The sequence below is a fragment of the Apium graveolens genome, chromosome 10 (genome assembly GCF_009905375.1).
Source record: "Apium graveolens cultivar Ventura chromosome 10, ASM990537v1, whole genome shotgun sequence".
Taxonomy (NCBI): Eukaryota; Viridiplantae; Streptophyta; class Magnoliopsida; order Apiales; family Apiaceae; genus Apium; species Apium graveolens.
Window position 1 is genome coordinate 207,958,306 of NC_133656.1, and position 18,156 is coordinate 207,976,461.

The 18,156-nt window shown below is 32.8% G+C and overlaps 3 protein-coding genes across 3 annotated transcripts; 2 read left to right on the plus strand and 1 right to left on the minus strand.

The window, feature by feature from the left end:
• The first annotated feature begins 1,868 nt into the window (after positions 1-1,868).
• Positions 1,869-3,671, plus strand: LOC141692412 (actin-depolymerizing factor 4-like). The gene is made up of 3 exons (XM_074497240.1): positions 1,869-2,011; positions 2,820-3,085; positions 3,164-3,671. The coding sequence occupies exons 1-3, from the start codon at positions 2,009-2,011 to the stop codon at positions 3,312-3,314; spliced, it is 420 nt and encodes a 139-aa protein (XP_074353341.1). The 5' UTR covers positions 1,869-2,008; the 3' UTR covers positions 3,315-3,671.
• Positions 3,672-10,242: 6,571 nt separating this feature from the next.
• Positions 10,243-13,266, plus strand: LOC141690001 (heat shock cognate 70 kDa protein 2-like). The gene is made up of 2 exons (XM_074494563.1): positions 10,243-10,576; positions 11,353-13,266. The coding sequence occupies exons 1-2, from the start codon at positions 10,363-10,365 to the stop codon at positions 13,077-13,079; spliced, it is 1,941 nt and encodes a 646-aa protein (XP_074350664.1). The 5' UTR covers positions 10,243-10,362; the 3' UTR covers positions 13,080-13,266.
• Positions 13,267-13,667: 401 nt separating this feature from the next.
• Positions 13,668-17,880, minus strand: LOC141692807 (uncharacterized). Its single transcript, XM_074497746.1, has 7 exons — positions 16,295-17,880; positions 15,979-16,069; positions 15,706-15,863; positions 15,363-15,414; positions 15,030-15,109; positions 14,809-14,902; positions 13,668-14,736 (listed from the first exon to the last, which is right to left on the minus strand). The coding sequence occupies exons 1-7, from the start codon at positions 17,711-17,713 to the stop codon at positions 14,054-14,056; spliced, it is 2,577 nt and encodes an 858-aa protein (XP_074353847.1). The 5' UTR covers positions 17,714-17,880; the 3' UTR covers positions 13,668-14,053.
• Positions 17,881-18,156: the final 276 nt, after the last annotated feature.

Genomic DNA, 18,156 nt, shown 5'->3' on the forward strand with positions numbered 1-18,156 from the left:
AAAATATTTGAAATTTGTTTATAGGGATATGCATCGGGTCGTTTCGTGGTCGGGGAAACTATCCCCGCCCTGATCCCCGAAAACACCTTCAATCCTAAATTGGGATTCTTTTAATTAGTGATCCTCTGGAACGGGGATTCCCACGAGAAAGCTGAGAATAACTAAAAATAATAATTTTGTATTTTATCATATTTTTTAAATAAAAAATTTAATAATTTGTAATATATAAAAATATTGATAATATTTCATATTTTTAATATCAAATCATATTAAAATTAATTTATAATATAAATAAATGACAAATTAAAGATATATATTATATTATAATGTAAAAACTTGATCAATAAAATTATATATTATTTTAAAATTATAATAATTTTTAAATACTATTTTTATAAAAAATTATTGAATAAAATATATAAAAATATATACCTCTTCCCGATATATATTGGGTTTGATCAAGAGAATTTATAAATATGAAATGAGTGAAACAGATGTGAAATAAATATGAGGTGAGTGAAACAAATATGAGGTGGTGGAATTTTTAAAATTTTATAATAAAATTACGAAAACTAAATAAAAGGAGGCACGCAAATTATATATATCAATATTTTTATTTACTCAAAAATGAAAGTAATGCAAACATAATTTGATAAAAAGAGAGGATGTGACTAATCTAATTAGAATTTTAAAGTAAGCTCAAGAAGAGATGCACAAAAAGTCCATCGGACCGGGTTTTATCCGGAATTTAAAAAACCCGATTTTTTTGAAAAAGGATCGGGCCAGACTTTTTTTAAAACCAGGTTGGGCCGGACTTTCTAAGAAATATAAGGCCCGTTTTAGGCCCGCTATCCGGGCCGAACCGGGCTTTATCTGTGTTTTTTATTTATATATTAAAAAAGATATTTTAATATTTTATGACTTGAATTATGAGTAGTTTAAATACCGGAGAAAATAATATCTTGATATGTTAGATAGAGTAGTTTAAACATTGAAATAAATAATTATTTTTTAATATAATATATAAATAATCATATATACATTAATTGTTTCTAATATTATAGTATAATATTTTAAAAATCATTAAAAGTATTGTAAAATTTCAAACTTTATATTAAAAAATTGGTTCTTTAATCGGACTTTCCAAAAAGTCCGGGTTCTTATTCGGGTCGAACCAGACTTTTACCCGGCTTTTATAGATCTGAGCTTTTATCCGGTTTTTTAGACTCGGGCTTTTATCCGGGTTTTTCGAATTTCGGGTCGGGCCGGATTTTCGAGAAAAATAGAGGCTTATTTAAGGCCGCGGGGCGGGATTTTTTCCAGATCGGGCTTTCTGAGTTTTTTTCCGGATCAGATCGGATCGAATTTCGGGTTTCAGATTTATTGAAGATCTCTCAGCTCAAGAAGTTATGTGGCACAATGGTGGTGATATAAAATCTTTGAGCAGGAGATTTGGATATTAAAAAAAGAATTTGAGAAAAAAAAGAGGATGTGCCTTATGTAATAAGAATTTTAAAGTAAACTCAAAGTAAACTCAAGAAGTCATGTAGCACAGTGATAGTGATATGAAATTTTAGAGTATAAGGTTCGAGGTTTGATTATTAATAAATACAACAATGTAATTATTTAAAAAAATATTATATAAGGATGACATTTTTATAATTCTCCAACATTAAAAAACAAAATTATAATTTTACGACTATTAAAATGACTTAATTTGTCCCCAGGTCCCGTTTAACCTATGGAAGGAGATTTATCATTTTCCAAAAAAAAGAAGAGAAGGAAATTCACGTTATTTAAAAAGTTCGGAGTGTTCATTAAAAAAAGGTATTCGTGGAAAGTAAGGGAAGGGATAGCGTTGGTTTGACGCAAAGACGATATAGGGGGTTGTAGAATCATAAAGCAATTCCAACTTTGCCTATTCCTATTCCCCTCAGATAGATCATTCATAACCATTACTCCTACCTCCTTAATTCAATCCTTTAACCCAACCCCAACTTACTGCACTATGGTGAGTTCTCTTTTATTCTTCGCTTCTTTTTTCAATTTTTCACCTTTACTTATTATTCACTTGCTGCTGCTCCTGTTATTAGATCTTTATTTTTTCTAGTTTCGATTTGTTTAAATCCCACTTCTTAGCCATTTTATGTGTAGATATTCTTAGGATAGCAGGAAAATCCCCAATTTTAAAGCTCCTGTATAATTTTAGTAGTTTTCTCATTTTTGTTTGTCTTCTATATGTTTGATATTAGGTGGACCTGACCTTCTGCTACATGTGTGTTAGATCTTTTATATTACCCTACAACATGTTCAGATTCCTATTTTTTGTTATTGTTTATAGATTGGAATTTGGCGAATACCTTATTAATCAGTATCCCTCCCGTTATAAAAGAGAATATCGATAATTAGTAGTACTACCTAATACCAATCACAGACTACCAAATACAATTCATGATCCTGTATTTAATCTGATTGCTACTGCTTCATAAAAGCGTAAGCATTTCCAGCATAAAATGTCATATAGAGTATAATCAGCATCTCTTTAGTTCACGCACTTTTTTTGTTAATGAAGAAATAATTAAAATTTGACTTATTTCAAGATGTAGTGTTAAGGTATATGTGTGTCCACCAGTTGACATTATGATAGTATTTCATATTAGTTGGAGTGATTCCACTAAGCAATCTAAACTCTCCCCTTTTTTTGCCAAGTAAATTTAAATTCTTTATTTTAAATTTAAAGATATTTCGCTTGGCAACTAGATGCAAGCTGTGTTTGTTGGATGATGTACTTTTAAGAAGCACTATGCTCCATTTTACAGGCCAACGCTGCTTCTGGCATGGCTGTCCATGATGACTGCAAACTTAGGTTTCTGGATTTGAAGGCAAAGAGAACCTTCAGATTTGTAGTTTTCAAGATTGAAGAGAAACAAAAGCAAGTTGTTGTTGAAAAGGTTGGCGAGCCAGCTTTAAGTTATGATGACTTTGCTGCAAGTCTTCCTGCTGACGAGTGTCGCTATGCTGTCTACGATTTTGATTTTGTGACTGCCGAGAATTGTCAGAAAAGCAAAATTATCTTTATTGCGTGGTAAGTTGAAACTAATTTAATCAACCACATTTTACTTTTGATTAGAAATATTTATTTTTATGTTCTCTGTTATACAAGGTCTCCCGATACGGCACGTGTTAGAAGCAAGATGATCTATGCTAGCTCCAAGGACAGGTTCAAGCGGGAACTAGATGGAATTCAGGTGGAGCTGCAAGCGACTGACCCAACTGAGATGGACATAGATGTTATTAGAAGTCGTGCCAACTGAGCATGAAATTGATTTTTCCCGGACATATGTACCAGGGAGAGTTCCTTAATGCAATCTTCATTACATCACATGAGTGAAATGTTTATAATTTGTGGAGTTTGTGGTACTTGGCTTAAATATTATGATGGTTGCCAAGAATTACCATATAGTATCGTTCTTCATATGCTTATGACATTTGTGTTTCTCGATTCTTGGTATAATTTTGTTATTTGTTGTTTCTACTTTCTAGAACCTGTGACCGTGTCCAACTTGTAGTCTGATGTCTACAAGCTTAAACGTAACAGTTTGTGGTGAATCGATACCTGCTAGTTTGTTTCTTTAATTTTTAAATGATAATTAACCCCTATTATGTTCTGATGTTCTGGTGACCGATGAGCTTCTTATGTTTAGCAGCTCTTTTTTATGTTGCTTAATGTGTTACTGATTATTTTAGTAACCTTATCAATCGTTCGTTTTCATGGACCTTAATGTTGGTAGATCTGTTTCTTTATCTTTGGGTCTTTTTATTATGATTGGTATTTTGGCATAATGCTGGATGTAATAATGTCTTGCCAACTTAGCAGGCACATGCTATGCAATAGCTTACCACCATTGCATTGTAGATTAACAGTTGATAAGAGCTTGTTGCCTGTTAGCGTCTCTTGAAGTACAGTTCATTTTACCCTCCTTTATCAAGCCATGGTCTACAGAGTATTTCAAATGTTATAAAAATTGTTATTTGTTACGCTATTTCTAGATCTGCGAGAGCGTCCAACTTGTAAACTGACGTCTACAAGCTAATATGTAATGTTACTGTCTGTTGCGAATGGATCCTGCTAGTTTCTTTTTTAAGATTCTATATGGAAATAAACTCTGGTTATGTTACAGTGAGTTTCTTTTACAGCTCCTTTTCGGCTGCTCGATGTTTTATCTACCATTTTTGCAACCTTGTTGCATGTTCCCTTCATGTATTTCAATTTCAAATGTGTTCTTCCTAAACCTTCAAGTTGTAGCCTTGTGTTATGATCGGCATTTCGGCAATAATGCTGCCAACTTGCACCATTTCTAATCTAAATCGCTAAATATGCACTTTTATACCATTTTGGTGTAAAATATCTTTCTAACCCAACTCTAAAAATTACACCATTTTAATATCACATCAAAATTTAAATCAAATTTGGTGTCGCACTAAATTTTTATAATTTTTATATATTTCAACATTGTCCTTGTTTTTCTTTACTAAAATAGATTTGTTCTATTTGTATCTCACAAATTTTATTATTTTTGTATTTTAATAATAAAATAACCATTATAGTACGAGAATGATATAAGATTTATTTTTAATGAGTTTGGGTTGAGTTTAAAAAGAGCCTGGTTTTTGCACTATTTTGATGTAAAAAATCACCAAAAAGTGTAATGAGTACTTTTGTATTTGAATAATAAAATAACCATTATAATGCAAAAATGATATAAGATTTAGTTTTAATGAGTTGGGTTGAGTAGCCCATCTTGAAGTACGGTTCATTTTGCCCTGCGCCTGTTTATCTAAGCCATCAGCCATGGTCTACATAATTTTTCACATATTAAAGAAAATATGATTCACAAATCTTTTTCACCTTTGCAGAGCCGGGAAGGGAACCAAGGATATAGTTTGGAAGGACCGAATCAAATAATTGTATAATTTTTTAAAATTATACTAAAATTTCAGTAAATTTTGACAGTTGGCGGGAATTGTGATTTCCTGCGGTCCCCGAGTTCCGTCCGTCCTTATGTCCCCTAGATTCAAGGGGTAATGATTTTGCCAATTATTGTGCCAGCATGAACATATTGGAAGAGCTCGGAGAACCATTCGTTCAAAGGAATAGCATAGAATCGAATAATGGTTCAAGTACACTATTGCTTTGTGTCCACAGCTATGTTACCTCATTTCCTAAAGAAGAAAGTTTAAAATAAACATTTTTTGGTGTGCCTATAGTTTAATATACCGTTTTAGATAAGTATTTTTCAATTGTGTATCCATTTTTTACTAAATACGCATCTGTCAAATATAATATCTATATTATGAGCGTATCCATTATAATTTTAAGTGATACCTGTGAAAATATAGAGGATGACATTTTAAAAAATTATAACTAATTAAAATATAATCCGCTCTCACTTGATAAGAGCTCAAAGTTTAGAAACTTTAACATTTATCTTATTCGAAACTTCATTAATTCAGTTTAATAAGGGTTCGGTTCGACTCAGTTTGTTAAGAACTCGAGTTCAAATTTGAACTCAAAAATGTATACGTTAAACTTAACGAGATCGAGGCGAATTTTAGCATGTGCGGCTCGAATTCGAGTTCGGATTGAGTCGAGATTAACGAGTTCGGCCTGACTCGAGTCGAGATTAACGAGTTCGGCCGACATGAACTCGACTCGTTAAAATTTGAAAAAATATAAATATATTCTGATTTTTAATATACCTAACTATTCAAAATTATGCCCCAAATATTTAATTCGCAATTTATTTGAATTATTTAAGTATAATAGATTAAAATTTGAGTTTTAATTGTGTCGAAACTGATAATAAATTAGTTACAGCCTTATTTTAGATAGTTAAATTTCTCGTTATAAATAAATATCAATTCCTTTTTTTCTTTTACTCGTAAGTATATTTCTTAATTGCTTGATTTTATAAAACGCAATCGGTGTTCGTTTAACATAAAATGAACTAACTTTATTATTATGTAATAATTAATACAAGCCTAAAACTCGTATGATGCACGAATTGTTTTTAATATTATATTATTTTTGAATTTAATTTAAAGTACAAATTTTAAACTCTGGAATTTATTTATTAGAAATTTTCGATAATATCATTTGATAATTATTTTAAATATGCATGTGTATAATTTAGTGAAATTTTAGTTTTTTTAAAAATATGACCATTTGGAAGATTTAGTTTTGTTGAAATTCATAGGTGTGTTTACAAAAGATAATTATGTTTTAATTAAAAAATAAATTTGAGCTCACATCAATAGTAAACGAATTATCTTTACTTTGGTATACCGAACAAATCTAACTAATTATATTCAATTTATTTTGGTTTAATTTGTTTAAACCCGAATCAGTGATAAAAAGTTTATGTATAGTATCAATAATAAAAAAAATATTTTAACCAGAATAAAAGTACATATTATTTTATTTTAGCTGGTATAGTTATTTACTTATTTTATATTTAATTTATCATTAATCCATTATACAATTTTTTAGCCCGGATGAATAACATGTATTGATTTATTTTAGTTCGACGCACTTATACTAACTAAGAAATCATCTTTATTTTTATTTTATTAAAATAGTTTTTGATATTATAAAAATTGAAAAAAAATCGTAATTATATAAACTCAAACATTTTACACACATATCTACAATCAATTTTTTTATATTTCGGCTATTAGGGTCGGATCCTAGTTATCCCACAATCTTAAGCCTACACTATACCTAACAACGAATTATATAGACTTTAATTTTATTTTGACACAGATTAATAATATAAGAATTACCTTTAGTTTGAATTTAATTTTAATTTTTGCGTAGATCAATAATATACATTATTTTGTTTTAACCTTAGGTCCGTTATATCAACCATCCAATTACATTTAATTTTTTTTATTATTATTTTAGCTAGAGTTGAATATTATTTTATTTTAAGTCGAATAGATAATATATGTTGTTTTATTCTGATGACATTATACCGACCAACGCATTATATTGTAACCCGGTTTGATAAAATATTTTTTAGCTAGATCGCTAGTATTTATTATATTTTTTTAGCATGGGATAGCAAATCTTAGTTTTAGTCTCAAACTCGTTATGTCAACCAAATACAGCTAATTATATTTAACTTTTTATTTAATTTTTTTATCGTAGGAAACCCGCAGCCGCTACTCATCGGGTGCATACTAGGTAAACCTCACGGATTCACGCAATAGCCTGCAAAACACGTGAACCAAGAAAAATCACACTTAAGCGACATGCTCTGGTTAAGGACACATAATCATAAATTCTCCCCCCGTGGGATTCGAACATGTGATCAATAGGATAATTATTCTCTCCTTAACCAACTGACTCAACCAATGTGGGGCTTTAGTTTTTGTTTAATTTTTTTTTTATTTATATGTATATTTTTACTTTTTAAATTTCATTTTAGCCCGGAGTGAATATTATTATATTTTAGACCAAATTCATAATATGTATAATTTTATTTTAGTCCGATGACTTAATATTTGCCAAGCGAATTTACTTTCAATTTATTTTGTTTTAACTCGTTTATATTTTTATTTTAGCCTGATGACATTATATCGACTAAACAAATTTGCTTTCAAATTTTTATTTATCTTTATTATTTTATGTTAATCTAAGGATGTACATCCAGCTAATTGTACGTAATTTATTTTTATTTTTTATTCAGGCTTGGATCAATAATATATTTTTTATTTAATATTCTATATTATTTTGTTTAAGTCAAAACTATTAAAAATATTACAATTATATTTGAATTTATATAATTTATGAGGGTATTTTATTTTAAATATTACTGTAATAAAGGTGAACAGACCGACTATTAATTAAATTTTCATTGTTTTGTATTTAATATAATAGTATATATATGGTGACAACAAACGCTATTTGGATATTTTTTCATAGTAACGTCATAACTTAAATAGGTAGATGACATTATTTTATAGTTTTTTCAATTGATTAGACACATACGTGTTAGGAGTCGAACTCTTGAACAATCTATTTATACTATATTATAATAGACGAAATATTAAAATTTTGATAATCGGTCGGTCGGTACTTGCTGAAATTACTTAATTACCCTTATTTATTTGTTCTAATTTTAATTATTGGGTTGATCAATTTTAATTCTAATTAATATTGAAGTCAACTTTCTCTATTATTTTACCAATTACAAATCTATTTTATATCAAACTCTATATCACTATAATTTATATTTAATTCAACTTCTTCTACCAATTTAAATTTTAATTCATATCGACTTCTATATCATTCTAATTTTTTACTTCAGGCTAAATTAAATTTAAATAAACTAAATATAATTATTAAGATTTGGTTGATATATAATGTGACTCGGGCTAAGTTAAAATAATAATACTATCAATTCTCCTAAAAAATTATACAAATGAATTTGGATAAACAAAATAATATATTTTATTTATCCAAGATAAAAAAAACATTATACAATTGATTCAGACTAACACAAAACTAAAATAAAAATACAATTCGACCAACAAAAATAAAATAATATATACTAATTATTCATTCTAAAACAAAATTATCTTACTGATCCACACTTAAAAAAATTAAAATTAAACTAAAAAATAATTAGTTTAATTTGTCCGGTGTATTGGGAATCAGGTTAAAATAAAATAATATAAACCACTGATATGACATAAATCAAATTAATATTAGACCAAGTATAATTTGTATTCTATTGATGTGAACTAAAAATCAAATTTTAATTAAAACATGTTTTTTTTAAAATACACATAAAATTATCAATAAAACTATATCGTTCAATCATTAATATTGTTTTTTTCAAATATTTTTTATAGAATTACTGTTAATCGATTAAGTAATCAACATGCTAAAATAATGTTTTTTAAGGTCCCAACATAACGAAGACATTATATTTTTACCCTCAATAAAATAATAATAACGTTATAATAACATTTACCTCCTTAGTTCTTAACAATGCTATTACTTTAAATAAGTTTAAATGTTCTAAAAAATTATGAACATATATGTCTATTAATATAATTATTCTGAAATCATATCATTTAAAGTTTTAAATGAACAAAATTCAAAATTGAATTCATTTTTTTTTTAAAAAAATATAGTATTAAAAAAAAATTGTGCTATCCGTGCATCGCACATGTTTTAAATTAGCAGGTATATAAAACCTCAACCATTGTAACATGTCATCAATTTTTGGATCATTTCTCCAACACATTTACTATTACGACTTATTTGTTAATTATATAATATTTTAATTGATATCGCTGAAGTTGTCTTAGGGACTGTATTTAATTTGAATTCTAGGAGTTTATAATAATTCATGAAGTTGACGTAGTTGTTGTTAATTTTAATTATACGCAAATTATAACGCAGTTTTTACAAAATATCGTAAAGTCTTAGTGCTTTAAATAGGGATTTCTATAAATATTTCAAAATCTCATAAATTCTGCTAATATTTCAGAAAAACAAAAAATATATTATCAAATTTATCAAAATCTATCAATTTATAAAATACAAAAAAATTGATTAACTTTTAAATACCGCTAGATTCTAATATTTTTTTTTCTTAAATTCCAAATATAATAACACTCGAGTTAACCAACCTTTTAAAATTTAAAAATAAATATCTTCAAATTATATAAGAAGTTTTTCAATTTTTATTAAATACTATCAGATTGTAAAGATTTTTTTATAATCTAAATTGAGTATGCCAGAATTTTAAAAATCCAAAAAATTTCAAAAAATTTCTAATTTAAAATAAAACTCAATGAAAAAGAATCTATGACTTTGTAGTAATTAACAGGACAGTCGATGAACATATAAAGAGCAAAAACACTAAAAAAAACAAAACAAAATAAAAAATTGAAACATTTATATTAATTTGAAGGCTAATATTATAACGAAATGAAAGCGCGAAGCGTGTGAGATCCGATCCGGATCCAAACACGCCATTACCGACCACATACTACATATTCCTTGCCCCAGTTGCACTAAAGGGTTTAAAAGAACGAGGGATGACTGTTAGATTTAAATTATAGATCGGACGGCTGACAGCGTTGTGAATGGAACATTCTAGATCCCAACGACCTAAAGCGCGCCTCTGGGACAAGTCTCCTATATAAACATCTCTTTAGACTCCCATAATAAATCACATTATACTCCTTACATATAAACCCTATTCATTTTTCTCTCTCGCCTCTTTTCTCTTTTAGCGTCTCTCTCTCTCTTGAACAAAGAGATACAAATAGTGTTAGTTATAGATGGCGGGAAAGGGAGAAGGTCCGGCCATCGGAATAGATCTAGGAACAACATATTCATGTGTAGGAGTGTGGCAACATGACAGAGTTGAGATCATAGCTAATGATCAAGGTAACAGGACTACACCGTCTTATGTTGCTTTTACTGACAGCGAGCGTTTGATCGGTGATGCTGCCAAGAATCAGGTCGCCATGAATCCTATCAACACTGTCTTCGGTATGATCTCCCTCCCTCTCTCGCTCTCTCAATTATACGCGGATCTACTATTTTAGATGCTTTTGAGCTAGATTTACAAGCATGCTTACTTTTGTCATTAATTCTGGTACTACTTGATTGTTTGACCTAGTCAACTGTAGTGTTCAGCTGTGTTACTAGTTAAAACTAGGCGTTGATGTAACTTGTTGTTGGACCAAATTAACTAGTATCTACTTTACAAATCGGATCTAAGCTAAAATTTAGATTTTGATTATTCTTTTTGTAAGGAAGTTATAAACTGTAGTTATAATATAACTAGTAACTCCTGATCTATTATTTTTTCACACAGTACACTGTTATATACGTGTTAGAATTTGAATTTGATGTGACAGACGTAACATTTGCTAAAAAAATGGAGCTATTAATATGGTTTATATCTCTTCTGTTAGCCTGGATCCAATAATTTGCAAGGTAGGGATCGTCTCTCAAGTCCTAAATTGCTTATATAGTAAAACGTAATTATTATTACCGCTTGTTGGAAGCTGTGTGCTGTGCTAATTGAGGACTTGTATATTTGGTTTTGTTTAATTCATAGCCTACAAAACATCAACTTTAAAAATTACTACATTGGATGTTTGGTAGACAATTGTAATACGGTTTTTGCGTTTATTTCTTCACGGCTACGTATTGCAAGTCTTAAGTTTATTTATTTATAACTTTAAGAAATATAGAATTTGGTGTTGAATTCCTTGTGTGTTTGATTGTTCTAAATTCTTTATTTCTTTTGATGCAAACAGATGCCAAGAGGTTGATTGGGAGGAGGTTCTCTGATGCCTCAGTTCAAAGTGACATCAAGTTGTGGCCTTTCAAGGTCACCCCTGGACCTGGTGAGAAGCCCATGATCACCGTATCATACAAGGGTGAAGATAAGCAATTTGCAGCAGAGGAGATTTCCTCTATGGTCCTGATTAAGATGCGGGAGATTGCTGAGGCCTTCCTCGGAACAACTGTTAAGAATGCAGTGGTTACTGTCCCTGCATACTTCAACGATTCACAGCGTCAGGCTACCAAGGATGCCGGTGTTATTGCTGGTATTAATGTCTTGCGTATCATTAATGAGCCTACTGCTGCTGCCATTGCTTACGGTCTGGACAAGAAGGCTACCAGTGTAGGGGAGAAGAACGTATTGATTTTTGATCTTGGTGGAGGTACCTTTGATGTATCCCTTCTTACCATTGAGGAGGGTATCTTTGAGGTTAAGTCCACTGCCGGAGACACACATCTTGGGGGTGAAGATTTTGACAACAGAATGGTTAACCATTTTGTTCAGGAATTCAAGAGAAAGAACAAGAAAGATATCACTGGCAACCCCAGGGCTCTTAGGAGGTTGAGGACATCTTGTGAGAGAGCGAAGAGAACTCTCTCCTCTACTGCTCAGACAACCATTGAGATTGATTCTCTCTATGAGGGTATTGATTTCTATTCAACCATCACCCGTGCCAGATTTGAGGAAATGAACATGGATCTGTTTAGGAAGTGCATGGAGCCTGTGGAGAAGTGTTTGAGGGATGCCAAGATGGACAAAAGCACCGTTCATGAAGTTGTACTTGTTGGTGGTTCTACTAGAATTCCTAAAGTTCAGCAGCTATTGCAGGATTTCTTCAACGGTAAGGAGCTCTGCAAAAGCATTAACCCTGATGAAGCTGTGGCTTATGGGGCTGCTGTTCAAGCTGCTATCTTGAGTGGTGAGGGTAACGAGAAGGTGCAGGATCTTCTTCTACTGGATGTTACCCCTCTTTCCCTTGGTTTGGAGACTGCTGGAGGTGTCATGACAGTATTGATTACCAGAAATACCACCATCCCCACCAAGAAAGAGCAGGTCTTCTCTACCTACTCCGACAACCAGCCTGGTGTTTTGATTCAGGTTTACGAAGGTGAGAGGACAAGGACCAGGGACAACAACTTGCTTGGTAAATTTGAGCTATCCGGTATTCCTCCAGCTCCAAGGGGTGTTCCTCAAATCACAGTCTGCTTCGATATCGATGCCAACGGTATTCTGAACGTGTCTGCTGAGGATAAGACTACTGGCCAGAAGAATAAGATCACCATTACCAATGATAAGGGTAGACTGTCCAAGGAGGAGATTGAGAAGATGGTTCAAGAAGCAGAGAAGTACAAGTCGGAGGATGAAGAGCACAAGAAGAAGGTTGAGGCAAAGAATGCATTGGAAAACTATTCATACAACATGAGGAATACAGTCAAGGATGAGAAGATTGCTTCCAAGCTGTCTGAAGATGACAAGAAGAAGGTTGAGGATGCCATTGAAGCAGCCATCCAATGGCTGGACACCAACCAGCTTGCTGAGGCAGATGAATTTGAAGACAAGATGAAAGAGTTGGAGAGCATCTGCAACCCAATCATTGCAAAGATGTACCAGGGTGGTGAAGGTGGCATGCCAATGGATGATGACGTCCCCTCAGGTGGAGGCAGCAGCGCCGGTCCCAAAATTGAGGAGGTCGACTAAGTTTGTTGTCCATTTTTTGTTTACTGTCTAATGTTTCTCATATTCTATTGTTTGAAAACAATTTAAGGCCTGGTTCCTTAACTTATGTATGTCACTTTTTTGTTTTATGATGGCTATGTTTTATGTTCCATCTCAGATGTGTATGCAAGTCCTATAAGGTTTTTATAAATGAACCAATTTGTTACTACTTCGGCTGCCTTTTTTACCTCGTTTTATAAATATTAATCGAGGATTTTTTTACTTTAAAATTTCATTATATTTGTGTTTCAAATGTTTGAATTTAGATATCAGAAATTCAAACGATCGCCTGAAGTATACTGCTGTGATTGGTAGGGGAAATGGAACATATCTCATCCATTTTCATAAAATTCTATACAACCCTATGAGCCTCTCTCTGTTACTAGTTGTTTAATGTAGAAGGTACGCTAGCTGCTTAGCTCATGTTGTAGAAGGTAGAGATTCTGTTTAAGGTGTACCTTAATTGCTCTATATCGCCACTCTAATAATAAATTTACAGTTCAATTAACCTTCTCTAATTCTTTGAGAATCTGAAGGTACACACTTTAGTTGTCCACAAAAATTGTTTAAAACATGATGAGTAGAGTGTAAAAAGAACTGATTCAAGTTGTCCACAAACACTGAACATTTTTGTTGCTATAGAACAGATATGCTTCTTGGCATGTAAACTGTTTACTCTGAGGTAGTATGGAGCTATCAACTTCATTGAAATGTTTAGGAAACACCAAACTTTTGAAGTGTTTCAGTATTGTAAAAGTTAAATCACTTTTCATTAAATTGCTAATTACTTTCTTGGTTTAAGCTTAAATTGAAACTTTGAATAAGTTATGATCATCCAGCTAATGTTGATGCCTGACATTTGCAAGGTACATCACCCAACAAAAAAATCTGAATGGCTTCAATTTTGTTACGAGCTGCTCTAGTTTAGTGGTCATGAGTTCATGACAATATATTTATTATGTGAGGTCTCTAAAGAGATGACGGTGACGGCTAGCCTTGAGAGGCAGGCCAAAATTCTGATAAGCCCTGATCTCACCTCCAAAACCTGCTGTCACAATTACCAAGCCCCATGCTGTTGCTTCGACAGTATGCCCGTGACAATGCCCAACATCAAACCAAGACCGAGAGGCAGAGAAAGAATGAGATCCTGAGTTTTTGCTAGAATTAGATGTAGAAGACCGTTCATACCTCGACGAACTAGAAGCTGAACTGAATGACTCGCCTATCCCTGACCCTGTACGAGAAATTTGATCTAGGTCCTTCTCTGGGCCACTTGTAACTCTTTCCGATTGACTATTTTTTCTTGGAAGTGGTGGTAACTGTCTCTTACTGTTAGTTGGAGAATCACTGCTGGATTGGGAATGTGGAATTATACGTTTTGAGTGTTTTCTGGAGTGTATTTCTACAATTGGGACCTCATTTTTTGAGCTGCCAGGCCATGGAATTGCAACTGAAACATCCCTACAACGAAATTGTTCATGAGACAGGATACTGACTATTGTTTTGCTTTTCCCATGCCCCACATTTCGGGGCTCTTCACGATTCCAAATATACACTTGAGAATCTTCACTTGCACTTATGACATATTTTCCACCTGGACTGAATGAAGATGCTATTTGGCTGCTAGTATTACGGAAGCCTGTCAATACTTAGTAGTGTTTTGATTCAGTGAGAATGAACTAAATAATGCCCCCAATATGCTAGAACATACCTCTGAATTTGTACGTGATTTCTGATCCATCATATATTCTAATACGCGAGTCAGTTGAAGTAATAAGCATTTCAGATGGATTTGAGGGGTTATACTGCGATAAAAACTAAAATGGCTTAGATTGTTATATGGATTATGTCTATCATAGATCTTATATGAAACAAGGAAACTAATGAAGCAAAGAGGGGATTAGCAAAAAAAGAAGCAGCAGAGAGTCTTACCTGAAAACCTGTAAATTTTTTTGGCTGAGTTTTTTTCTTAAGTTGAATATTGATGTTCTGCTTCTGCTCGAGCTTGGAATCTAGGTTACCATATTGATCAGTTAGACGATTAACATATCAGCGTTATGCTCAATGATTTAGCTTGAATATAGAACGGTTATGCTCTACTTCCAAACCTAGAATTCTAGATTACCAAATACTTGATCAGAAGATTATTTTGTTTATCTTTACATGTAAAGATTTACAAAAAACAGAACTCAACCCGAGTGAAGTACATGCATATTTAAGATAGTTACAACGGGAGAATATGTAGCAAGGGGATCAGATTCATACCAGTTGTGCTATACAAGCGACAAGTTCCATTATGTGAACCAACCACAGCAAACTGAAATCAATGACAGTAAAGTACATGAATTCATGTCATTCCCCAAAACTAAACAATGTTTATAATATCCGTATGAGCATTTTAATTGACAAGCTCTAATACTAGTGAATCTGTGTAACAGAGCTGCAATATTCTTTATTAACTTGTGTAACAGTTGCTCTCAATTTGATAATAAGATACTAAAGCTTTTAAGTATAGTTTAGGTAAAAATTGGAAGCATCTTTATGCTGGTGGGTTGACGGATGCAGTTTATAATGTCCATCAGATAACTTAAAAGCAATCAGCAGCTACCTGGCCATCGGGAGAATAACAAGCAGCCGTAACCATTTCACTTAGATCCATCCAATCAACAACTTGCCGATCAGATACGTTCCAAATTCGAATCTTTGCATCCAGTGAGCCACTGAGGAAGTAGTCATCATCCACTGGATTGAATTGTATACATGTAACTACCAAACAATTCATGCATCATGAGCTAAATGTGTTTTATCGATATGCTACAACAAATTGAAACTGTAGGATCAATGCCGTTAAGTTTAGAATTGTAACTGTATATCACCTCACCATAATCATTGTGAGCGAACATCTTTAAGCACTCATTTGTTTTCATGTCCCACAGCCTAACTGTCTTGTCCATGGAAGATGAAAGCAGGAGCTGCATATGTACATGATTGATTTTGAAGAGAGTAGAAAGATATTTTTAATGTTACAGTTTGTAGTGAAAAAGCATAATCTGTGGACACTAAACGTCCTAAACTATACAGATTAACTCATTTTTGTGAGATAACAAGTTAATGTTATAAAACCATGGTTAATTGCATTCTAGTTTATCTTATTTATAGCTCAAAAGCATCTTTGGGTATAATTTGGGTTTGCTAACCTGAGATTTGGACCAAGACAGGTCCAATATATCATCCTGATGACCTCTGAAGGAGCATATAGGTCGTTCTGAAAGTGCGAATGCAGTCTCTGGCACATCGACATAACCAGGAATTGAGTTTTCCTTTTTCTTGCCAAAGGGCTTTGGTTTTGTCTTCTTTTCCGTGTGCTCTCTGACAAAATTCATGTCATCGGGTGGTTTGGCTTGCATAACGTCGCATTCTTGCACTTCCCACACATGGATAACCTTGTCTTCTCCCGCGCTGGCAAGAAAACGCGCATCAGAGCTGAACTTAATGGTCCAAATAGATCCCTCATGAGCCTGAATTTCTTGACACAAGTGCAAACCCGTAAATTCTTTATATGTCTTCCTATACTGACGAACTTTAACCCAATGGGATGATTGTTGCTGGGATCTTTCTTTGTCACCTTTATTATTTCCACTCGCGCTATTAGCCTTACTCTTTATGTTCTTCAAAAATGCAACCCCTTTCATCTTGCTGTTTCTGAACCTCTTGCTGAACATTGAATTAGAGTCTACTTTCCTGTCATCATTATCAGGATTGCTTTTATCACTTTCACGGCGCATTAGCTCCTTAACAACCGGGGAATACCCGATAGTCTTCTCAAATTCTTCTACTGAAAGCTGCTTTCCAGTCTGGAGATCCCTGAGTTTATTGCACGATCCCTTGTCACTGTGTTCGTTGACGATGAATTCAGTTCCCGTGTCTAAATTTTTTACCAAGAAGTATGATCCTGATTGGCCATCCAGTGCAGAGCTTTTAAAAGACAATTTTCTCAACTTTCTTACCCAGCTTGAACCAGCATTTGGTTTCATGATCACCGATGATGTTCTAGTAAGACGCTCTTTTGTAACAGTCCCGATAAGCCTTTCTTTCCTTGTTTCGGTTTGAAAAGCAAGTGATACCATTTCTCCATCTGATCGGGAACGAACATGCACAGTTGCTGTTGGCAAAGGCTCATTAAAAGTCTCCGTCGCATTTTCAGTCCCATCCTGATGCTTGGTATTAGGCTCTTGTTTTGATTCTTCTAGCTTAGTATTATCGTTCTCGACCTTTCCTTGGATTTCAGCTTCTTCAAAGACACCATTTTCAAACTTGGTACTCGCAATAGAAAAATCCTTTTTACTGTTTAGTCCCATACCTTGAAAGAGACGTTTTCGTCGATCCTGAATGTTCCCCGGTTCCTCCATCCACATATCGTACATTGATGTAGTATTTGTTGATAACTTGAAGCTGCGCAATTTTTCAAGTGGTGAAGAGGAGATAGCAGAGGAAAACGACATCCGATCGTTGTCATCATCATCATCGGACCCAGATTCACCAAGAGAGTCGAAAAAATCATCATTGCCATCTCCTGAACGGTCCCAGTTCATAGTCAATGTTCTTCTTTTCCCCATTGTTGCACATTGGTGCAAGATTTCAGAATTCTACCCCTTGAAAAGCACTAGATCAATTAAAAAGGAAAAATATGTTCAATTATTTTTCATGCAATATGCAAATGATAAAAATGTCTCGCATATGATGATAGAGAAGTGCGGGGTGAGAGAGAAGTGGAAGAGAGCAAAACAAGGTTTGTTTTGTTTGAGTGGATATTAAGAAACAATTAAGCAATGCTGTTACAAAGCTTAAAAGGAGTACATTGTAGCACAGCAATTAAACAAGTTATCCATTTTTAAAACCACTAATCTGCTTACTATAAATTATGGCAGCTGATATGTGCACACCCCTTTGGATTTGGCCAAAGGGGTGTGCACATATAAACGAAGGGTGTGCATATATTAACTTCCTAAATTATTACGATATTATTACCATATTTAAGATTTGTATACTTTTTCGTTTC